We start from the raw sequence: 25,363 nt of genomic DNA on the forward strand, positions 1-25,363 counted from the left end.
TCAATCAGGACAGAAGTTGGAGACAAAGATGTGTCTAATCCAGAGCCCAAATCCTGGATCCATGTCCAAAGGTGAGGGAGTGAGTGGTCCAGGCAGGCTAAGCGAGGTCAGCACCACGGTCAGCAGACAAGGCCTGATGCCCCGGTTGAGCCTGGCATTGGTTGGTAGCTGAGACATTTAGGAGAGTGGAGTATTTGATCAACTTTATAGGAGCTGGTAGGATTCCCTGGTGGCTCAGTGATAAAGAATCTGCCAGCCAGTGCAGAAGACGCAGGTTTGATCTCTGGGTTGGGAAGATCCGCGGAGAAGAAAATGGTAACCCACTCCAGTATTCTTGCCTCGAGAACTCCATGGAACCAGGTGGGCTACAGTTCATGGGATCACAAAGAGTTGGACACAGCTTAGCAACTAAACAACAATAAAAAGGAGCTGATAGTTGTGAGACTCAAGTCAACGCTGAAAAGTTGTCATTCCTTGTATTTCTCAGATTGATCAGTTTCTCCATCAGTAAAATGGAGCCAATGGTAATACCCACCTCATGGGGTTTCTGTGAGGATATTAATGCTACCATTTATTAAATGCTTCTTGCATGTCCGAAAGAGCTTTAAGTATAAGATCTTTCTTAATTCACACAAAACCTAATGAGATGGGTACTATTGTCATCCTATTCTATAAATGAGAAAACTAAATAATACAGCAGACAGGTAATATCCAAGAATCTGAACTGAGTTTTGCCCCTCTCCCATTTGTCTGATTCTGAAACCCATGCTTTGACCACTAAGCTCTATTGTCTTCCTCAATTGAATTCTAAAATGCAGGGACATCACCCAGTGTTGCCGGAGGTCGAGGATGCAAGTGAGAAAAACACACAGTTTGTTTTTCTGACATGATTTCAGATAATGAAAGCACAGAGCCTCACGATTTCTGAGCAGTGACTATGCCACAGGCCCTGAGCCAAACATATTGCATACATTATCACAATTTATGTTCACCAGAACCCTAAATGGTAGCTTTCATAATGATTTTTATTTTACAGATGAGAAAATTGAGGCCGGGGAAGTGAATTAATTGCAGCATGGTCACCCAGCCACTTCATAACTTGAGAGATTATAAATAATGTATGTGAAACAGCCAGCAAAGGGCCTGGTGCACAGTGGAAAGAGTTTAACAAATGGGAATTATTATGCAAAGTGCAATATGGATTCTTTAATGACAATTACCAAGTTTTGGGGTTTTTTTTAATGCATTTTGAGTGGGTTTCTGAAAACCTATTGCTGGTATTCTCTTTTCTCAAAGGACCTGGGCTCCGAGTTCAAAGGTGAACATACTAAAGAATCACTGTCCCTTTGTTTTCTGTTTGAGTCCCACACAAGGAGTTGAATGCTAAAACGCAGACCATTAAGCAAGTCCTGGGCCAGCAGTCAGAAAACTGTCTGTAGTTCTTTCAGAAAAGGATAGTCTGCTATCCTTTTCTGCCCCATGTTACTTGAATGATCACTAGTTTATGGCTCTGAAAAATTGTAACAATATCTCCTCTATCTTCATATGACTGCAATGAAGGTCAAATGAAATGAGATAATAAATAGCAACTTGTAACCCACAAAGAGCTATATAAATTCTGGGGATTTTATATTATTAACCTCACAGTAACATTCACCACTTTGGCCAGGATGATTGTTCCAAGTATGTCGTGGAAATTTATCTGAAATTTCCATTTTATATGTCTTTTCTTTTTCATCCCAACACAGCTTCTTCACCAGCTGAAAATTCAAAAGTACATTCATAAGGTTGTATTTTAGGGCATAAGGATCCAAGAAGGCTTGGGTTACATTTATAGTTACAAAATTAATGGTATGCATTAATTCTGCAGAACCTCAACCAGCAAATGGAATTAAAAATAATTGTCAGGCCTCTGGATTTATTGCTAGAGCTAAAATAACACTGAGCTGCTTTTGGCAGGAACTTCTCTGTGCACAGAATTATATTAATAGGCAATATCAGTCCTATCTGTACTAGAGTAGGTGAAGAACGTATCTGTTTCCCTTTGGGTGAAAGAAGAAAGTGCATTTCCAAAGGGTTATCTTGGTATAGAACACCTGGGCTTGGCGTTTTGGTAAAATTAGTGTCTTGCTCTCTCCTATTCTGAAGATACAGTCTGTGCCCTACATTTAGGGGTTAACTTCAAGAGTACCTGCACATTGTAGACGGGAGGGAACTAACCTTGACTGAATACCTACTATGGGCCAGGCTGGGAGTTTCCCATAAGGAACTCATGTAATTCTCACAAGAGCCCTGTGTATACTGAAACACCCTGGTTGAGCAGCAGTGGCCGAGTGGTGCACAGAGTCATAAGTGTTCTGTAGGCCTGGTTTTATTTAATTTCACAACAGTCATATGATACGATTACTCCTAGCATACCCACTTTACAGAGGAGGAAACTAAGGCCCAGGAAGTAAACAAGTAAACGCAGCCAAGGGCGCACAGCTAGTGAGCATAATAGCTGGTATATGCAGGCTCAAGTTCAGCCAAGTCCGAAATCCACATTACTTTCAGTACATATGACCAGAAGAAGCCAGATAAAGTTGACAAGTTATTACAGGAGGATCATTGTTATGGTGGGCATGTTGGGATATTGATTTATTCAGTTGTCTACTTAATTAACAGTTACATATCTACTCTGTAAGGGGCCCCAGACTGGGTGTAAGGGATACCAAGGCAACAGGACACGGTGCCCACGCTCAGTGGGTCTGCTGGGCAGACAGGTGAGTGTGCAGGTACTTATAACACTTTCTGAAATAAGCAAGGCGGTCAGCTGGCCAGTTTTCTGGGGTCGTCAGGGTCTGCTTCCCAGAAGAGCTGTTCTCTAAGTTGAGTTCTGAAGGGCAAGTCAAAGGGTGCCAGGCAGAGTGTCAGAAAGGGTATTTTGTGTGTGTGTGTGTGTGTGTGCAGCGTGAGGAACATGTGTGGATACCTGTCTCTGAGACAGGAGCTTGATGTACTTGGAAGCCTCGGATTAGTTCTATGGGATTCAGCAGTCCATGTGTGGGATCTGGCCATCAGAAAGGAGGCTGGCATGAATGCAGAGAACTAGAGACATCTGGGGATGAGCTGGGTCATTTGGGGCACGGTCAGATATGTTCACTTGATTTCAAGTGTAGAGAAAAACCATCCAAAGGCTTTAAGAGAGAGACTGGAATGGTCATATATGCAGGGATATTTGGAGTGATGGCTTGGGTTGCAGTTGGGAGGAGAGGCTGGAAGGCGTGCTGTTTGGGCAGGGCGGGGAGGCAGTCTGGAGACGGTGGTGGAAACCAGAGAGAGGCGAAGACCAAGACTGAGTGGTGGTCTGACTTCGGAAAGAAGTAGACAAGGGGAAAATATTCAAATATTAGAACTATCAAGGCTTGGCAATTGATTTAACATAAATGGAGGTGGAAGGAGAGGGGTGAATTAAGGACTGTTTCCAGGGTTGAGATTTTAAGAACTCATGTTTGGTACATGGGAGAAAATATTGTGCTTTTTATTAAAAAAATAAAATAAAATCACTGAAGGTAAGATGATGAGTTCTGCTCTGACTCTATTAATAGAGTCTGAGCTCTCCTGGAGGCTGTGAAGAGGAGCTGATGAAAGACAGCCATGTCTGAGAAAGGTCAACATAGAGATGATACCTGAAGAGTGAGTAAGAGATGCCTGAACATGAAGTCTGAGGGCAGGAGGGAGGGGCAGAGAGTGTGAAATGTGTGGAGAGAAAGAGGGGCTTGGATTTTGGCAGAGCTGCAGAAGTCAAAGAGGTGGGAACTCACCCAGAAAGGGGAAGATCATGACTGTCTAGGATAGGGGACTCAAGGACAATGGGAGTGACTTTCAACGTCAAGTGGATGCACCTGTTGGCTTTCATGATGAGAGAGTCGCTGGTAACCTTGATGAGGCCTGTTTCAGAGGAGAGATTGGTGCAGGAGTGTGTCCAGGTCACAGCTGATGGGACTAGTAGGAAAGAGTTCCCTGTCATCAGTGGAGGAGGGGTGAAGGATGACAGGTGTGCAGAGACAGGTAAGCTTGTGGGGTTCATGAGTCATCCATAGACTGTGAAATCAGAGGCAGATTCATCAGCTGGGAGTGAGGATGGAGCTGGCGGAGTTGTGGTCCCTTGTGGGCAGGTATGAAGGTTTGAAATAGTTCCCAGGGAATGGAAGATAGCCAGTCAGGAAAAGGGAAAAGAACTGCTGGTCAGAGAGGGAATCCTTACATTCAAAAGGGTTTCTGCAGTTATGTGATGTTCTCCACCTCTATATTTTGGTTTACAGAATGATTTACAGAGGGGAAAGTGGCCGGATTGACTGAATTGCTGAAAGGTGGTGATGGGCAGGTGTGACAGGAAGACAAAGTGGGGCATGATAGCTGTGGAAGTGGCAGAATGTCTATTGATGTGGTAGATGAATAGGTCTGCATTAGAATGGGGGGGGAGGTGAAGGCTCGAGTGAGTGGATCAATGGACAGAAAAGAGAGGGACCCTGGGACCATGGCCAAGTGATGCTGGAAAAGAGGCATGAGAACAGCAGCGTGAGAGCACTGTGGGTTTATCTAAATTGAGGATCATCGAAGTCAAGCATTTCTAAGTGAATTTCCCCTCGTGGGAATGAGTGGCTAAAATGCACTGGAGGTGGCCAGTGGAGAAGAGGTCAGTAAACTGACCTCTAATTTTATCCAGATAGTCTGGCAAATAAGAACATATTTATGAAGCAAATGGTGCAATCATTTGAAAAGAGGACAATGTCGAAAGATGTGGAAAGCGATAAATACCAGCCACACATGTGTGAGATCACCGGTACTATCTCCAGTACTAAGTCATCAAGGGATTCCCAAGGCCAATTGCCATTTTGAACTCAAAAGCAACCAGATTGCAGTTTGCATGTAGCAATTTCAGCCCAGTATCCAGGGGCTTTCTATAATCTTGTCCCACTGTATCCTTTTATTCCTCTTTCTCTCTCATCCCCTTTGTACACTGTGCGTTTCATCCCACTGGGGCAGCTTCCTAGTCCACAAACATGTCCCTTAAGCTCCCTTGATATGCTTCTGTCCACACTCTTCATTCAACTGAGAAGTCTTGTCTCTCCATGCTGATTGTCCAACTGCTCTGCCAGCTCTTCAGCCTCTCTCAATTGCTGCTCCTTCCGCAGCGTCTCCCCTCCCTCTTCAGATCTGCCCTTCCATTTCCGATGCTCCCCGCATGCTTGTTTCACCTTTGTCATTTTCTCTTGTAGTTTATAACTAATTCTGAGAGCATTGTATTGCATTGTATTTTCCCTATTAGTAGGCAGGTCACTTACAGATAGAGACTTAGATCAGGGCTTGGTAAACACTTTATGCAAAAGACAGCTAGTAAATATTTTAGGCTTGGTGGGTCATGCTGTATGTATGGCAAGAACTCAAATTCTGCTGATTTAGTGGGAAAGCAACCATAAACAGTGTATAGGAAAAATGAACTTGGCCGTGCTCCAAGACTTTATTTATGGACATGGAAATTCAGATCCCATATCGTTTTCATGTCACAGAATACTATTCTTTCCATTGTTTTCGACCATTTAAAAATATAAGATCCATCCTTAGCTCACAGGCTGTACAAAAACTACTGTCCCTGGGGTCTGAGTTTGCCGACCACCAGCTCAGAGTCTACTTACTGCAGTATCACCAATGCTAAGACAGTGTGTGGTACATGCTGCTGCTGCTGCTCAGTCACTTCAGTCGTGTCCGACTCTGTGTGACCCCATAGACGGCAGTCCACCAGGCCCCGCCGTCCCTGGGATTCTCCAGGCAAGAACACTGGAGTGGGTTGCCATTTCCTCCTCCAATGCATGAAAGTGAAAAGTGAAAGTGAAGTTGCTCAGTCGTATCCGACTCTTAGCGACCCCATGGACTGCAGCCTACCGGGCTCCTCCTTCCATGGGATTTTCCAGGCAAGAGTCCTGGAGTGGGTTGCCATTGCCTTGTCTGGTGTGGTACATAGTAAGCTCTTAATAAACATTTACTGAGTGAATTAACCAGTGGATCAATGTCATCCAACCTTAAATGACTGAAAACCTAGAGAACAGCTTTGCATGTTGGTCGTGAACACTCAGAATCATCAAGCAACTTGGGGTTCTTTCTACCTTTGGCTACAATGTGTGTGAATCCGAAAAGTTTTTATTTCATTAGCATGACACAGCTCAGAAGTATCATCATTGAACTTGAATTTGAGTCTTCTGACTTCAAGTCTAGGGTTCTTTTGAACTATGAGTTTGTCAGTAGGATTCGATAAGGAATGGTCACCGAGATTCTCATTTCATCCAAGTAACTGTGCCAGATTCTGGCATTGTTAATTAGTGTCCAAGATGGGGATAATTGGTTTGGATGAAATGGGACTGACAGTAGAGAGCTACTGAGGCTCAGTTTACTGAATAGAACGAGTCTTATCTGGTCCATCTCAAGGGGATCCTCATCTCCCTTGCCACCTTCTAATAATCATGTTTTTAACAGTGGGCAAAGCTGTGGTTAAGCTTATTACTGTTTCCTCACCATTAAATCTTCTGTTGGCTTTAGTATTTCAAAGGATCCTCTCTCTGGAATACTTTAGGGTTCAGAAAAGCCTGGAGCAAAGTAGTTTGGGGCCAGAGCTGCACTAAGAAAAACGATTGTGAAAATACCATCTTATTTAAGGTGAATTGAAATTCTCATCTGTGTGCATTTCATCATAGGATGGCTTTCGTTAGCATCTTTGTAATAACCAGTAGGGCCTCAGGCACCAACCCCTGGCTCACCCTTTCGTTTAGAAGGAGGAAGATGTCCATCTCAAAGACTTAAATTTATTATCTTGCCCCAGATATGAAAGAACCAGTGCCCGTCAGGGACCTGACACCAAGTGTTCCACACCCGTCAACTTTTACAAGCCAAGAACTTTTCACGGGCGAGGGGATGAAATGCTTTGCCACTGATCGATACCCTCAGGTCTTATAACCTTATTTTAAAACTCTGCAGACGCTGTCAATGAGGTTAACTTTGAATGTTCAGGCTGAGATCCAAATGGAATTGGCTTCTTTACATAATGCTGAGTGAGGAAAACCATGAGTCTTTGGCCTGTCTTATCCCTTAAGTCAGGTTTGATGCATTAAGGTCTCTTGCTTCCTCAGTCTGCAATTTAATTACCTGGAACTTATCTCCTTTTCGGGCTTCCCGGGTGGCTCAGCGGTAAAGAATCTGCCTGCAATGCAGGAGACCCAAGTTCAGTCCCTGGGTTGGAAAGATTCCCTGGAGGAGGAAATGGCAAGCCACTCCACTATTCTTGCCTGAAGAACCCCATGGACAGAGGAGCCTGGCTGGCTACAGTCCAGGGGGTCTCAAAGAGTTGGGCGCTACTGAGAAACTTTCACTTTATCTCCTTTTAGAAGCTGTTAAACACAAGGCCCCCCATTTTTTTTTTTACCACTTTGAGAGGTTTTCATGGGGGAAAAAAAAAAAAGTTGTCCAAGGGTAAGAGGAGGAGTCATGTCTGTATTCATATCCAGCCTAGTCATAATTTTCAGGCTGGTGAGAATGACTTGTGAATCCCAAGGAATGCGGGGCCCTCTAAGCTATCAGCCCAGTTTTGAAGGGCTCTTAACACCTCCTGGGCTTCCCTGGTGGCTCAGATGGTAAAGACTCTTCCTGCAATGCAGGAGACCCCGCTTCAATCTCTGGGTCAGGAAGATACCCTGGAGGAGAAAATGGCAACCTACTCTAGTATTCTTCCCTGGAGAATCCCATGGACAGAGGAGACTGGTGGATTACAGTCCATGGGGTTGCAAAGAGTCGGACATGATTGAGCAACTAACACTGTTCGCTTTCTAACACCTCCTAACTCTTACTGGCGACTCTGCCAAGGGAACCAAGAGCTGCTAAATATCCTTTAAGTAAATATTCAAAGAAGAGCTATTTACTCTGCCAGATTGCAAATGGCATTTCATTTATCTTACAAGTAGAAACTACACTGATCTTTGAAATTTACCCAGAAGTACATTAGAAGGTCAAAAGAAAAATCTTTTCCATGCTTCCAAATTGTCTTTGCAAAGGTGTCAAATAATATCCGTGGTTATCACGGCTGCTATAACAGAAGACTGATCTTAGGCCACGTTCTTGTCCAGTATTGGGTGTTTGTTTTCCCCAACTCCACGTTCTGCGATTGTCCCATTTTCCTTCACATCTCCTTCTAAACTGTTTTTGCAGACCTAGAGTCATACAGAGTGACTCTTTTAAATACCTACGTGGTATACAGGGCATTACGTCACAGTGGGGAGAAGACAGTGGAGCTGGTGTGTCAGAGGTATGTTCCAGGGTGGAACTCAAGGTCCTTAGAAGACTCGAGCCACAGGAACACTGAGGAAATCGGCAAACGTGAAAGAACCACATGGCAGCCGTCCCTGGCTGTTGTCTCCTTTCCTCCTGTATTTCTCGGGAAAAGAACACCTTGCCCCTCTCTAAAGGGGACAGGCCACGCATGTGGGGAGGCTGAGCTCAGGCGTCCCAGCTCCCCGGGGTATCGCTGCCTGCAGTGAGGTCTTTCCATTTCATCCACAGAATGTCCCCTCTTTCCCTTTGTTTGCCTTAGCATCTCCCAGACCGGATCTGATGGCACCCTGGGGAGTGTCGAGCAGCGGTGATGGCCTAGGCGCTCGCGTCCCACAGGCTGAGCTTAGCCTCCGAGTGCTCTCACTGGCTTTTTTGATCTTGGGTTAGTTACATCAGCTCCCAGTTTCCCAGTCTATAAAATGAATGTACTGACGGCCTTTTCCATACAGGGTTGTGAGGGTAAAATGATAAAGTCCATGTTAGGATGATCACCATGCCTCAAGACATACCAGTTATTATACTTTTTAATAATTTAGTAATTATTATTACAGCCTGTTGGAGGGCTGGCTGATACAGAAGTTTCACAATGAAGGACTCCCAGGAGAGGATTCAAAAATTTAATTAGTATTAATAATTGTGAGAGAGGCCTCCTTTTTAATTTTTGCTGGTTTTTCAAATCTCTAATGTTAAGTCATTCCAAGGTGAACCCAAAGAAGAGAAAGAAAACACTCGTAACTGTTTAGTTAAAGACCAGGACACATCCCTTTTTAAAAGCATGCAGGAGTCTAGAAAGATTGTACTGATGAACCTATTTTCAGGGCAGCAGTGCAGATGCAGACATAGAGAGCAGACTCATGGGCACAGTGGAGGAAGGAGAGAGAGGGACGGATTGAGAGAGTAGCCTGGGAAACATATACACTGCCACATGTAAAATAGATAGCCAGTGGGAATTTGATGTATGATGCAGGGAGCTCAACCCAGGCCTCTGTGACAACCTAGAGGGGTGGAGGGGGTGGGAGGTGGGATAGAGGTTGTAGAGGGAGGGGACATCTGTATACCAATGGCTGATTCATGTTGAGGTATGGCAGAAACCAACACAATATTGTAAAGCAATTATCCTCCAATTAAAAAGAAATGAATTTTACTGATTCATGTCAATGGATGGCAAAAAGCACCACAATATTATAAAGTAATTATTCTTCAATTAAAATAAACTAATAAAAATACATAAATTTAAAAAAAAAGTAAAACAAATAAGTAGAACTTATCTTCATCCCCAGGAACCTGGGAACAGGCACTTTGGAGAACTGCAGGTAATAAATGGAATTCTGAAGAATATGGAGCCTCCTTGTTCCAGAGACCTTTAAATGTGAGGTTTAACCAGCCTTGAGCTCTTCTTGTGTTGGCTGAACCTCAGGAGGAGAATGGAAGCAGCCAGTCGGCAGGTTGTTCATGGAAATCACAGCGATCAAAACACGTTTTGAATTACCAGTTCAGTGCTAAGTCCTAAGACAGCTGACTCTGTTTTCCATAAAGATATTAGATTATCCCGAGAACAGTTGTTATAGGAGGAAAAAAAAATCAACTGCTCCAATGTGAGCTGTATAACAAGCAATTCTGAAATTTCAACCGAGAGGAATTTAATTAAGGCTCTAATAGCTGATTAAACTCATTTAGATCTGCTGGCAGTTGCTGCTGGTGACATAAGAAACCCAGGAAGACAGACTTTCTCCATTTCTGTATGCTGTATTTAATCCTGCCGGTAGTCACAGGTATGATCCTTTAGGGGCTTCTCAAAATGTGGTCCTTGGATCACCTAGAACAGAATGACCTGGGATCCTGGTTAAAAAGTTAGGTTCCTGGGCCTCCCTCATCCCACATCTACTGATGCAGAGATTCCAGAGATCTACGAGTGTGCATTCATTCATTCATTCATTTTAATTGAAGTATAATTAATTTACAATACTGTATTAGTTTCAGGTATGCAGCAGAGTGATTCAGTTACACATACATATAGATGTATATTTTCAGATTCTTTTCCATTATAGATTATTACGGGATATTGAATATAGTTCCCTGGGCTACACAGTAAATCCTTGTTGTTAATTTTATATGAAACAATGTGTATCTGTTAATCCCATACTCCTAATTTATCCCTCCTCCCTCCTTCTCCTTGGAGTTTGCATTCTTTTCTTTTTAATTTAAAATTTTATTTTATATTAGAGTATGGTTGATTTGCTATGTTGTGTTAGTTTCGGATATATAGCACCGTGATTCAGTTTTGTGTATATGTATATATATGTTCTTTTTCAGATTCTTTTCCCATAGAGGTTATTAATATTAAGTAGAGTTCCCTGTGCTGTAAGTAAGTTCTTGATTTTGGTGTCTTTAATTAGTTTTTATTGGAGAGTGGTTGCTTTACAATGTTGTGCTAGTTTCTGCAGTACAGCAAAGTGAATCAGCTCTACATACACGTGTATCCCCTCTCTTTTGGATTTCCTTACCATTTAGGCCACCACAGAGCACTGAGTGGAGCTCTCTATGCTGCACAGTAGGTCCTCATTAGTGATCTAGTTTATACATAGTAGTGTATATTGGAGAAGGAAATGGCAACCCACTCCAGTGTTCTTGCCTGGAGAATCCAAGGGACGGGGGAGCCTGGTGGGCTGCCGTCTATGGGGTCGCACAGAGTCAGACACGGCTGAAGTGACTTAGTAGCAGTAGCAGCAGTGTATATGTAGAGTCTGCATTCTTAATCAGCCCCCAAGGAGAGGTTCTTATTCCTGCTAAAGTTTCGTAATCCAACAACCTTTAGTAATTGCATTTAAGACCATGAATTCCAAGGAGGCAGCTGCTTTACTTCAGCACCTGAAAAGCAGTTCTTAGTCTCACTCTGCCAGTGGCTGTCTGAGGCCCCATGACACAGGACAAAGTAGGTTTGGTCCACACCTGCTTTTCAGCAGTTTCCTTGTAGAAGCTGGTTTGACTGTAGGGTGCAGTGGGGTCCAATGTGACATCTAGTTTCACAGACTCCTGCTGTCTTAAAGGAACCTTAGATTGAACTGATTCACAAACAAACTGCTAGACTCAACTTCGAACTACTCCAAATAGAACGTATTTCAACTTGGTATCAGGTCACAGTCGTGGCTCAGACATCTTTGCTGTGAAGTTTCCAGATCAATCAAATTCAGGTCTGCTTTTGGTTTCAAGCAGCAGCCGAAGACACAGAATGACTCGTGCATAACCATGCTATCACCCACTGTAGTACTCTTGCCTGGAAAATCCCGTGGATGGAGGAGCCTAGTGGGCTGCAGTCCATGGGATCACCAGGAGTTGGACACGACTGAGCGACTTCACTTTCACTTTTCACTTTCATGCATTGGAGAAGGAAATGGCAACCCTCTCCAGTGTTCTTGCCTGGAGAATCCCAGGGACGGGGGAGCCTGGTGGACTGCCGTCTATGGGGTCGCACAGAGTCGGACACGACTGAAGCGACTTAGCAGCAGCAGCAGCAGTGTGTATATTTGGAGAAGGAAATGGCAACCCATTCCAGTGTTCTTGCCTGGAGAATCCCAGGGACGGTGGAGCCTGGTGGGCTGCCATCTATGGGTTCCCACAGAGTCGGACACGACTGAAGGAACTTAACAGCAGCAGCAGCAGCAGCAGCAGCAGCAGCAACCGTGCTATCAGCTCACTTGTGTGTTAGATTTGCATGGGGGTGATGGTAATTGATGATACTGTTTATGCTAAATATGGACATTAAGTCATTTTAAATACCCTCACGGACATTAATCTTATGTCCTTTGGAAGACTTTATATTTCAGGTGGAGAGAAATTGGCCTCCTGTTTGCTCTGTTTTTCTCCTTAAATTCATCTTCCTGAAGAGTTAATCCCTCACATTTTCACCAGCTTGGAAGTAAATCACTGTTTATTATCCAGAGTGAAATGTCTTCTGGTGTTTTTGCACATGTGAAGTGTTAGCTTTAAGGCTTCTTCCCCCACCTGGTTATGAAATCACCCAGTGAGTTCACTGGGGCCAGTCAAGCTGGAGCCCAGGCAATGTGAACTCTACTTTCATCATCGGTTTTAATAAATTTCTTCTCTGATTTTTAATTTTGCAATCCCTATTGTCTTCTCTCCAAGGAGAGGATCTGAGTAAACAGGCAAGTTTCCTCTTTTAACTTTGAATTCTAAGTAAAAATTGATGCTGTGCTACAGTCTGAATCGAGTTCAGTTCAGCAAATATTTATTGAACCAGCCTGTGGTGAACACTGTACTATAGCTGATGTAGGTCAGGAGTTATGAAAGTCTGGTTGGGCCAGATATTCTATAATTCAGGGCACACTGAGCCCTTGCTCCCCACCTGCAAGCAGTCATACAGTTGGTCTCTAAGTTGTATTGATTCCACCAATTTGGGGTCCTGACAGTTCATGCCAGCCCCCCACCACCACTTTGATATGGCTCTATACCAGGTTTCTCCAGGTTAACTGCCTCCTGACCCGTCACTCTGTTCAGAATCTTCTAGGCACAACCCCTTTCTCTGCACGGCCTTGAAAAGAAGTGTCCTAATACATCAGACTGATTTTATTCCTCCCCCGGTTAAAAGTCTTTCTACAGTACCCATCTCCTTCCCGCTACACTCTTCTCTCACCCTGAGAACAAAGGTGGAACTCCAGAACAAGCCACGCACCAACTCTACTGCTCTGGCTCATGGCTGGAAGTCACTTCCTGTAGGAGCATCTTTGGTTTCCTTGCAGAGCAAGATGTACTCTGCTCCAGTGACATCCTGTGCCCACCCCAGCATGGGAGTTATTGCATTCATGATCTCATGTTATCTCATGAGGTCCAGGGTGCTCCAACTCCTCTTCTCAACAGACAGGAAAGTCTGAGGACAAGAACCAGGTCTGGATTAGTCTCAGCTGCAGCCCCAGAGCCTCCTGCAGGGCCTACAATAGTGCAAAGCCCTGGATGCACACATACTGAGCTTACAAATGAACACGCGAGAGAATTCAAGGGAAAAAAAATATTCAAAAATGCACTCTGGCTGGAGAACTAGGCTGCAGGAGAGCAGTGGTGTTTAAGCTGGAAGTGGAAAGAATGGACAGGATTTCAAGTCAGTGGAGATGATAAGGAGAGGGATTTCAGGCAGAAGAGGTAGTGGAGGCAAAGAAGGGGCATGAGTGTCATTTAGGGTGTGTGCGGTGAGAAGTGAAAAGTGTACGCATCATTGTGGCTTAGTGTTGTATGTGAGAGGGGAGGTGTGTGTCAGATATGTGTGTGTGTGTCGTTATACAGGTATGTGGAGGTGAGTTGTATATGCATGCATAGCAAATTCAAGTAGGTATGAGTGTAGCTGTATGCGTAGATGTATAAGTATATAATATGTGTGAAGTGTATGATATGTCGGAGAAGGCGATAGCACCCCACTCCAGTACTCTTGCCTGGAAAATCCCATGGATGGAGGAGCCTGGTAGGCTGCAGTCCATGACGTCGAAAAGAGTCGGACATGACTGAGCGACTTCACTTTCACTTTTCACTTTCATGCATTGGAGAAGGAAATGGCAACCCACTCCAGTGTTCTTTCCTGGAGAATCCCAGGGATGGGGGAGCCTGGTGGGCTGCCTTCTATGGGGTCACACAGAGTCGGACACGACTGAAGTGACTTAGCAGTATGATATGTATTATGTATATGTACATATATATATGTATATATACATACACACCCTGGTGGCTCAGACAGTGAAGAATCTGCCTGCAATGCAGGAGACCTGGGTTCAATCCCTGGGTCGGAAAGATCCCCTGGAGAAGAGAATGGCTACCCTCTCCAGTAAGCGTTCTTGCCTGGAGAATCCCACGGACAGAGGAGCCTGGCAGGCTATAGTCCAAGAGGTTGCAAAGAGTCAGACACGACTGAGTGACTAACACTTCACTTTATATACATATATAGTTGACCCTCGAATAGCATGGGTGTGAACTGGGTGGACCCACTGCTGTGAATTTTTTCAGTAGTGAATTACTGTAGCACTGCACAGTCCCCAGGGGTTGAATCTGCAGATATAAAGGACCCATGGATATGGAAAGCCACGTCCTCACTGCCTGCACGAACAGTCAGTGCTCCTAAACCCCACGTAGATCACAGGTCAGCTATACCCACATATATACACACATACATGTGTGAATATTTGTAGGTGTTAGGAGAAGGAAATGACAACCCTCTCCAGTACTCTTGCCTGGAAACTCCCATGGACGGAGGAGCCTGGTAGGCTGCAGTCCATGGGGTCGAGAACAGTCGGAAACGACTGAACGACTTCACGTTCATGTGTTGGAAAAGGAAATGGCAACCCACTCCAGTGTTCTTGCCTGGAGAATCCCAGGGACGGGGGAGCCTGGTGGGCTGCCGTCTATGGGTTCACACAAAGTTGGACACGACTGAAGCGACTTAGCAGCAGCAGCAGAGTATCTGTGTTTGAAGATGTATGCGTTTTACTGTGAGGGTATGTATAGAGTGTGAGGTCTTCCCTCGTAGTTCAGTTGGTAAAGAATCCACATGCAATGCAGGAATCTGCCTGCAATGCAGGAGACCTGGGTTCGTTTCCTGGGTCCGGAAGATCCTCTGGAGAAGGAAATGGCAACCCACTTCAATATTCTTGCCTGGAAATTTCTATGGACAGAGGAGCCTGGCGGGCTACAGTGCATGGGGTCGCAAAGAGTCAGACATGACTTAGCAGCTAAACCACCACCATGAAAGAGAGATGGAAAAAGTGATAGAAAGAGAGAATATTGGGGTTGATGGGATCTATATTGTGGGGTCCGTTAACATAAGAGGAACCTGGATTTGATTCTGTGGGCAGTATGTGTCATGGAAGGGTTTGAGTAGAGATAGATCTATGATTTTGGTGTTTAGGTGTACGTTTTTAGGGGTGGCTTGGGAGAGACCAGTTGTGAGGTGATTTTAATTGTCTCTTGTAAGCATTTCATTGAAAATGAATGAAACGATTCATTGAAAAAGACCCTGATGCTGGGAAAGGTGGAGGGCAGGAGGAGAAGGGGTGACAGAGGATGAGATGGTTGGATGGCATCACTGACTCAATGGACGTGAGTTTGAGCAAGCTCTGGGAAAGTGAAGGACAGGGAAGCCTGGTGTGCTGCAGTCCAAGGGGTCACAAAGAGTTGAACAGGATTTAGTGACTGAACAACAAAAAGCATTTCATGAATAGATCCGATACAGTCAGTCAGACCTCTTTGAAAGGAGAGGCACGAATATCTATTAACCTCATTTCTTCCAGCCTTTTGCAGCCTCTGTGACACATCCATGGATTTACCCAGATATGAAGGGATGAATACTAATTTATGCCAGTTTCTTGAGATGAAATTATCTTTTCTCTGAGAAAATCTTGGCTGAACATCTTGATAAGTAATCACTGCCCTTTCACTAAACAGCTCCTATTAGGAGCTGAAGAGCAATTAGGTTTCTAAAAGCACAACATTTAAATTTTATTAATAAGAATGGATAAAAAAATCATTGCAAAGTTAATTTTCCCTTTCTATACTTCTTTTAACAAGAACACTTTTCTCCATTAAAGGTTAATTATTTTTCTTTGTCCTCAAAACTTCAGTTTATTTGCAGAAAACATTTAGTTTATCACCAAAATTCAGTTTACTTTGAAGGTAAAGATTTTTTTTTCCTTCTCCCATACAACCTATTTGGGTTAATTTGGGACTGTTTTCAAGTAGGAAAAAAAAAAAAAACCCAATTCATGATAGAAATAAAAATCTGCCCACACCTTTTTCTTGTGTATATGGTGTTCATAAGAATTAAAACAGTGCTAAGAATGAAAAGTGAAAATGTTAGTCTCTCAGTCACGTCTGACTCATTGCGACCCCATGGACTGTAACCTGCCGGGCTCCTTTCCTTTGTCCGTGGAATTCTCCAGGTAAGAATACTGAATGGGTAGCCATTCCCTTCTCGAGGGGATTTTCCCAACCCAGGGACTGAACCCAGGTCTCCCACATTGCAGGCAGATTCTTTACCATCTGAGCCACCAGGAAAGCTCCAAGTGCTAAGAATAGTGCTTATTAATCTCTGGACCTAGATATTATCATACTAAGTGAAGTAAATCAGAGAAAGACAAACACCCTATCACTCATGTGCAATCTAAAAAGAAAATGATACAAATGAACTTATTTACAAAGCAGAAATAGACTCACAGACATAGGAAACAAATTTACCAAAGAGGAAAGGCAAGAAATTAGGAGTTTGGGATTAACCAATAAAAATTACTGTGATCTAATGTTACAGACAAGTGTGGTATGTTCATTCATTCCATCACCTGCTGCTAAGTCACTTCAGTCATGTCCAACTCTTAGCGACCCCAGAGACGGCAGCCCACCAGGCTCCCCCATCCCTGGGATTCTCCAGGCAAGAACACTGGAGTGGGTTGCCATTTCCTTCTCCAATGCATGAAAGTGAAAAGTGAAAGTGAAGTCTCTCAGTCATGTCCGACTCTTAGCGACCCCATGGACTGGAGCCTACCAGGCTCCTCCATCCATGGGATTTTCCAGGCAAGAGTACTGGAGTGGGGTGCCATCGCCTTCTCCACATTCCATCACCAGCTATCCCTTAAGTCCTTCTTTGTGCCATGCCCTGAGTTAGAAGCTGTAGACATAAAAACCAATTAATATGCATATATATATATATATATATATATAAAAAATATATTGGGTTGGCCAAAATGTTTCTTATGTTTTTTATACCTTCTTATGGAGAAACCAGAACAAACCTTTTGGCCAACCCAATATATATACATATCCCTGCTAGACTGACGTGTCACCATCTAATGAATGAAACATAGACACAAACATAGATTGTGAAGGTATAATATTGTTAGGCAAATGGAAATTTAGATGTTTCAATCAAATTAAGGATTTGTAAATGAAATGTTATGATGTCTGGGATTTCCTTCAGTATTATATGGGAGGAGTGGTTGGGAGTATAAATGAGACAGGATTGGCCATGAGTTGGTCATGAATGAAGCTAGATAATGGGAAGATGGAGATCCATTCTACTATTTTACTTTTGTATGAGTTAAAATTTTTCCATCATAAAAAAAGGAAAAAGAATGAATGAAGCAAAGAGCTTCCAGTTTTAGGCAGATTATGTTTGGACACATATTCATCATGATTTCTGCATTTCTTTCTCTGTTCCAGATAACAGACTAGATTAACTCTCAGGGTAAATCTCAACTCCTTAACAGGACCTACAGGGCTTCACATCATCTGGCCCCTGCCTGCCTGGAATGCCCCGCCCCCTTCCCTTCATCCTGTCATCTTGGATTTCCAATCTCAGCTTAAGTGCCACCTCCTTGGGGAAGCCTTCTGGGATTTCTTTCTCCCTCTTTCCAATCTTAGACCCATATTTTATTTTTTTCCCTCCTAGTTTGCGTGTATATATTCTTGTGTGATTATTTGACTCATGTGTGTCTTCCTAATTAGCCTAAAAATTCAATGCAAGTAAAAATATTGCTGTTTGCACTACAGTATCTTTAGTGCCTAGCACAGTGCTTGGCACCTAGAAGCCACTGAGTAAATATTTACGGAGTAAATGAATCTCTATTAAACCTGTCTACAAACCCCAGACTCAGTTACAGCCCTTTGTAAATAGGAATGTAGGAGGGGAAAGTGAAGGTTGTCTGTTTCTCCCCATCTGCTAGAAAAAATCTTAAAGAGTTGAGATTTTTGGTGTTTGGAACAGGAGCCCATCAGACTCCGAGAAGGAGGTGCAAGCTCTCAGGATCCAGGGCAATGTTGACACAGCAACTTCAGCTCCGGATCAAGTTTTCCACCCACTGCACATTTCCACCCTCTTTGGCTGACCCATGGGTGCTTACTTAGATGTGTTGGGAAGGGAGGGAGGAACTTAGAGAAGATCTCAGAAGTTACTGCACTCTGGGGACTCGTAAACCTTTGTAGCCTATCTCTCTGTGAGTCAGCCTTGGGCTGGAGCTTTTGCCTGCCTCCCACAGTGTAGAATGTGTGATGTGGTCAGTGACGTCACCTAAGATTCTGCTACAGGCTTTGCCTCTATTTGTGTTACCTTGGGATTTTAGGTGGAGAAGGAAACGGCAACCTACTCCAGTATTCTTGCCTGGAGAATCCCATGGACGGAGGAGCCTGGTGGGCTACAGTCCATGGGGTCGCAAAGAGTCGGACACGACTGAACGACTTCACTCGCACTTCACTGGGATTTTAGGAGTTGTCTCTGCAAGGAAGAGAGGATCTTGGAGCAATAACATGATTACTGCAGATCAATTACTAGGAGCACTAGTGGGAAAGTGCCTTTGGATTCAGACAATTCCATGGTATAGCTCTGGTTCCACCACTTAAAAAGCTGTGCAAGTTTGGGCAGGTTGCATAACCTCTCTGTGCTTCAGTTCCCTGAACTGTGGTGTTGGAGTAATAATCTTTATCATATGGGATTTGTGGGGATTAAATAAAGTAGTAATATTGGCAGATTTCCTTAGCACATAGAAGTGCTCAGAAGTGACATTGTTTTAATTATAGCATCAAATGCTATGGGGGAGCTGGGAGCAATGTTCTATATTACCAGGGAACACGGGAATGCCTTTGCAAATTAAGTCATATTTGAGCTATATTTTACAAGCTAACTTCCCAGGTGGTGCTAGTGGTAAAGAACCTGCCTGCTAATGCAGGGGATGTAAGAGACACGGGTTCAATCCCTGGGTCAGGAAGGTTCCCTGGAGGAGGGCATGGCAACGCACTCCAGTATTCTTGCCGGAGAATCCCATGGACAGATAAGCCTATAGTCCATAGCGTCACAAAGAATCAGCAGCAACTTAGCACAACCACAAAAGTAACATAATAGTATCTGCCATGTATGTTACATGCTAAATAAATTCTGTGCTAAGCGCTTCATGTATATTTTTGGCTCATTCAAATCTCACTATAGTTCTGAAAGCATATGCTGTGTCCATCCACATTCTACAGGCAAAGCAAAGTTCAGAAAGGTTAAGCCACTTTCCCAAGGCTGCTTAGCTAATGGGTGAAGCCAGGATCAGCATTTAGTTTGTTTGACTCCAAAAGCCATTGTCTTGGCCACTGAACTACCCAGTCTCTTAAAGGTTATGTTTGAGTTTTCTAAGAGAGATGGAAAAGAAAGGGATGGATGTAGCATATTCCAAAAGGAAGAGCCTGAATATCTCTTCATCTACTTGCATGTTTATTATTGTTGGCTTGGAAGGCAGGGGAGTGATCAGTTTTATCCCTCATTGTTCTCAGGCACATGCCAGCACCTAGCCAGCGTTCAATAAATCTGTGTTGAATGAATGACGGATATGATGGGCTCCATTTTCTCTCTATCCTGTGTTACACATCACAGCATGAGGCGATGAATGTGTTTATTTGTCCAAATAACTCTACCGCCTTCCGTAACTTAAAAAGGAAGGTGTCTGTGAAGCTGGACAGTTTTGTAATTGGCCGCGTGGCACGTTTCTCAACAAGCAGCAAACATTTTCCAGTCCAGATGCTGAAGTCATCTCTGAGAACAGACTGATTGCCTTCTCTCCCGACACCCCGTCCCTTCTCCTGGTGTCCAGCGTGTCTGAATTCTCTTTAAGGGCCTGAGATTCATTTCTGGTGACACTTACATTCCAGGAGGAGAGGTGAGAGGGTCACGTCAACAGAGACAAGCCCGGACTCTTGGCACTTAGCTCTTCAGACGAGGTATTTTTCCTTGAGGTTGATGCTACAAATAAAGCGCTGACCTGCGGTGTCAAGCAGTTGCATGTGGGAGCAGGAGTAGGAAGGAGAAAGTGCGAAGCTGGGGGCAGCTTTCCCCCGTGTGTATGCGCAGAGTGCCAATAAGCTGTCAAATAAAATTAAGGTTCAAAACATACAGCCTTCAATTTGATTCCGCTAAGATGCCGGCTGCTGCAGGGAGGGAACACAATCGATTCTGTTTTGACAGGTCTCGGTGTTCGCTAAACAGCAAGTCTCCACTCTGTGCCTGATTGATAAAAGCTCACCTGATTTGCAACTTAAATAGAACCCCATCTGAGCTTGAAGGGAGGCGCTCATCCTCCCACCAGACCTCCGTCCCTTTTGCTCTTGGACTTCCTCTTCCTTTTCCTCTTTCTCTCTTTCTTAGCACTTTTTAAATTTCTCTCCCTCTCACTGTCTCTCTTCTATACTTACAGGAAGAGTTTATACAGTCCCTAATACCTGCCAGGCATTGGGCTATAGGCTTTTCTCAAAATGCCTTATTTCATTCCCATGACATCCTTATAAAGTAGGTGGAATTGTGTCTATTTACAGATGAGAAAACAGATGTTCATCGTGATTAAGAGCCTGCCTGGGGTTGTACAGCTAGCAACTGGCAAGAGTTGGGGATTTAAGTCCAGACCTCTCTAACTTGAAAAGTCCCTGCTTTTTTCTTTTTTCTTTTGGGCTATTTTTGGCTGTGCTGGGTCTTCACTGCTGTGCGGGCTTTTCTCTAGGTGCAGCAAGTGGGACCTACTCTTTGGTTGCAGTGCTCGGGTTTCTCATTGCTGTGGCTTTTCTTGTTGCTGAAAATCTGAGGTGCACAAAGCTTCCGTAGTTGCAGCTCCCAGTCCCTAGAGCACAGGCTCAGTAGCTGTGGCTCACGGGCTTAGTTCCTCTGTGGTATGTGGGATCGTCCCGGATCAGGGATGGAACCCATCCGTGTCTCCCACCCTGGCCTGCAGATTCTTAACCACTGAACCACCAGGGAAGCCTGTTTGCTGTTTTCATGACATCAGTGGTTCTGAGCACTGGAGGGACATTACAGTCAGCTGGGGAGCTCTTACAGCATCTGTACTTAGTCTCCACCCCCATATTTACTCAGTCTGGGGAGAGTCCAGAGCATGGGGGTTGCTTTCCCCTTTATCCCCATCTCTGTTAGCGTACAACAGATGAGTGTGTTGGGGTAGGTAACGGAAAAGCCCCGAGGATGGTGGACTTCTTCTCCCATGCCTCTTCTCGGGGAGGACTCCTCCTTTGAGAAGCCGGTGGTGCAGGAAAGCACAAGTGTGTCTCTGTCTTTTTGCCGCAGGTGGGCAAGTGGGAGAACCAGACCTTGAGCCTGAGGCACGCCGTGTGGCCCAGGTACAAGTCCTTCTCCGACTGTGAGCCGGACGACAACCATCTGAGCATCGTCACCCTCGAGGAGGCCCCTTTTGTCATCGTGGAAGACATTGACCCGCTGACCGAGACGTGTGTGAGGAACACCGTACCGTGCCGGAAGTTTGTCAAGATCAAGTGAGTCTGGGGGTATGGTGGGTTGAATGTGCCCAGTCGTGCCCAATCCTTTACAATAGCCTGAATCACTGATAACAACAATATCTCTTGTCGTGTCCGACTCTTTGCAACCCCACAGATAGCTGAGAAAGGAAGAGAAGCGAAAAGCAAGGGAGAAGGGGAAAGATATACCCAACTGAATGCAGAGTCCCTAAGAATAGCAAGGAGAGATAAGAAAGCCTTCCTAGGTGAACAGTGCAAAGAAACAGAGGAAAACAATGGAATGGGGAAAACTAGAGATCTCTTCAAGAAAATTAGAGATACCAAGAGAACAATATCTCTAAAATAATAATGAAATGTAATATAAAACATACTCTATTATGATAGATACATATAAGAATAGATTCTTTTAAAAGACTAGAACTACACCAGCTGGTTTGCATTCATTTCATTCCAACAGCAGTAATATGGGGTGTGTGGTTTTGCCCATTTTAAACACCATAAGAGCTGCGTTTACTGGAAGACTAAGAAGCACATTCAGAGCCGCTCAGCTAGTAAATGAGAGAGACAGGACTCAAGCGCTGGGCCATCTGACTCCACTGCCATATTCTTAACCATATGGTGAATCAACCCTCCCCTTCAGTCCTTCCTAAAATAATTATTTCTTTTCTACTTTTCTGGTACTCCCTCCCCCAAACCATACCTTCCACTTCCTTCCACCTCCTTTCTAGTTTCCAGACCCACACTCCTCAGTATTTTCAAAACTTCTCTCCATATTGGGGTCAACATCTCCCTTCCAAGTGACTTTCTGGTGTGAACCAGGTAGAACTGATCTCCTGGAGGTCTCCTTGGTCATCAGCAGCAAAGTTGTTTCTTCTTTTATTATGACTGAAGAGAAACTGACAATTAAGTCAGAGCCTCTGGCAGAGGGCTCTCCCTAATCTATAAACCCTTTGGAGACTCGTAAAGTTTCATGGCCAAGTCCAAGACGCTGATTATAGTCTTTGTAATGCAAACATAAACACAAATACCACCCTGGTGGGGAATTCACAAAAGGATAAAGCCTGTAATTGGATGGAAATCTATTTTTTTCTGAGCATTTTGTGATTGCCTTCTTTCGCCTGGAAAATTCTTGCTTGTCCTTCAAGTCTTAGGCACTTCCTCCCCAGGTTGGGTTAGTTCTCTGTACTTCCACAATACTGCCTCTGTCTGTCTCTTAATTCACTCAGGCTGCTGTGATGAATTACCACGAGAGGGTGGCTTAAATAACAGCCTCACAGTTCTGGAGGCTGGAAAGTCCACGCTCAAGGTTCCAGCAGGTCTGGTGTCTGATGGGGACCCTCTTGTTTGCACGTGGCTGTCTTCTTCTTACACACTTCTTATCAGGGCACTGCTTCCATTTATGAAGGTTCCACCCTCATGACCTAATTACCTCCCCAAAGTCCCACCTTCAGATATCATCACAGTGGGGATCAGGGCTTCAATATATGAATTTGAGGGGAGCATAAACATTCAGTCTGTAGCCCTCTCGTTTATCTGTCTCATGTGTTTTTGTGGCTTAAAGTGTGTCCATATTTTCCCCGAGTATTAGCTTCTCTGGTGACTCAGACAGTAATGAATCTGCCCGCAATGCAGGAGACCTGGGTTCGATCTCTGGGTCAGGAAGATCCCCTCGAGCAGGGAATGACAACCCACTCCAGTATTCTTGCCTGGAGAATTCCATGGACAGAGGAAGCTAAAGTCCATGGGGCCGCAAAAGAGATGGACATGACTGAGCAACTGTTACTTTCACTGTCATTAGCTGTCTAAATATAGGGAATGTGGCGATTAATCTGTGTCCTCAGGGACAAGCACAGAATGTGACACAATGTTGGTGACGCTTGAACTGAGGAGTGAATGGATACTTTTCCTCCCACCTGCCAAATTCCAACCTCAGTTATTATTATACAAGATGCAAGTCCCCACGGCTCAGTGCTTTGGATAAAGGTAATTTTTTACAAATATGATTGCTAAATGTACGATGAAGGTGCATTTTGGTTTGGAGAAATTTTTATCAATGAGTAACCTTTCTGGGGTTGAAATTCTGAACGGATTATTCAGTAAGTAATCATCGGCTTTTTTGGAGTCATCAGCCTCTTCAGGGTTGAAATTCTGAATAGATTAGTCAATAAATAAATACTCATGAAGCATAGTTTCTGTGTTAGTCACAGTGCTGGGCATGGGAGATGTATCTGTAAACAAGGATGAATCTTGCAGTCAAGGCCTGCACAAGTGTTAAAAAAAAAAACAACTCAGGCAATAAGGAAACAGAGCAGCTCTACATTAAGATAAACCCTGTGAAAGATCTGAGTAAGGTCCCCATCTTCCCACCTGGGAAGAGCCACCCAGGTAGAGGAACAGGTGCAAAAGGCCTCGAGGGAAGAAAGAGATTAGCAAGTTTGGGAAACAGAAGGAAGCCTAGCACAGTACTTGGAAGTGATGAGCTTGGGATAGGGGGTGGGGGGGAATGATATTGGATTGCCCAAAAAGTTCGTTAGAGTGTTTCCATGGAAAAAAACCAAATGAACCCAATAGAAAGGATTACGTGGGAAAGTTGTCAAAGGAGGTTTTGACTTCAGTGGGTGTTCTTTGAGCAGATGGTCAGATGAACTGGGTCTTTGAACTTGTCCAGATGAAGAAAGCAGAGTAGCTGACACGAAGCAAAGAGTATAACCCCACTGGGGCACCTCCTTTATGATAACAATATCTCATCTGCTTCAGTAAGGCCAATCAGGCCAGGCCTCTTATGCTTCACACTCAAGCATTGCAGTTTAAAGTCTTTAAAATCAGAAGCCTTGGAGCTGAAAACAGTAGATCACCAAGTCCTGAGACGCATGGTCTGGAGGAAATGAGCCTACAGATATATTACTGTCTTTAAAAGAATCAACTTTTCAACTGAACAGTATAAACCGACTAACTGGTTCAGATTCACATTTTGTGGCGGTATGGAAGGTGGTGGCTTGCAGTTTTCCTTTTCCCACTTGGTGACATGAGAAGCTTGCTGTGCCTCTAGGTGTCTTTGATTTACCTGAACGCAATAGAAAATAACTAGGATCCATTAATCCCACTGTAACACAGATTAGATCAACTGCATTTCCTAAAGATAACATCTTTGAGGCAGGGTGATTGGTTCCATTGAGAACTCCCATTAGACAACATGATTGTGTTCGTTTTACTTGGTGATACTCTTTCAGGGAAAGCCCTTTGTCTATCACTTCTGGTAAATGGTGGGATCTTGAGGACACAGTTCAGTCTTCTAAAAAATCAGGTAGTAGGAAATGAGCTGAGAAACCAAACTTTTCTTCTAATCTGCTTTAGTTGAGTGTTAAGACACAAATAGAAAATTGAGGAACAACTATCTAATTTGATAAATGGCTACTTGTTGTTGCTCAGTAGCTTAGTTGTGTCCGACTCTTTGCAACATGCTAGGCTTTCCTATCCTTCACCATCTCTCAGAGCTTGCCTAAATTCATGTCCATTGAGTCGGTGGTGCCATCCAAGCCATCTCATCCTCTGTTGTCCCCTTCTACTCCTGCCTTCATTCTTTCCCAGCATCAGGGTCTTTTTCAGTGAGTCAGCTCTTCACATTGGGTGGCCAGTATTGGAGCTTCAGCTTCAGCATCAGTCCTTCCACTGAATATTCAAGATTGATTTCCTTTAGGATGGACTGGTTTGATCTCCTTGCAGTCCAGGG

The 25,363-nt window shown here is 44.1% G+C and overlaps 1 protein-coding gene across 4 annotated transcripts in view; it reads left to right on the top strand.

The window, feature by feature from the left end:
• The window catches only part of GRIN2A (glutamate ionotropic receptor NMDA type subunit 2A), a 453,818-nt gene that overhangs the window by 321,933 nt on the left and 106,522 nt on the right, over nt 1-25,363 (top strand). For all 4 annotated transcript variants that reach the window (XR_015154758.1, XM_086375824.1, XM_086375825.1 and 1 more), the window contains one exon: nt 21,446-21,651. Coding sequence is in view for 3 of the 4 variants with exons in the window: in XM_086375824.1 (XP_086231950.1) it covers nt 21,446-21,651 (206 nt within the window). In the remaining variant the exon portion in view is untranslated. The remainder of the gene's footprint in view (nt 1-21,445; nt 21,652-25,363) is intronic.

This window comes from Bos grunniens, chromosome 25 (genome assembly GCF_055505025.1).
Source record: "Bos grunniens cultivar Pamir isolate PY7600 chromosome 25, Bosgru_T2T1.0, whole genome shotgun sequence".
Taxonomy (NCBI): domain Eukaryota; kingdom Metazoa; phylum Chordata; class Mammalia; order Artiodactyla; family Bovidae; genus Bos; species Bos grunniens.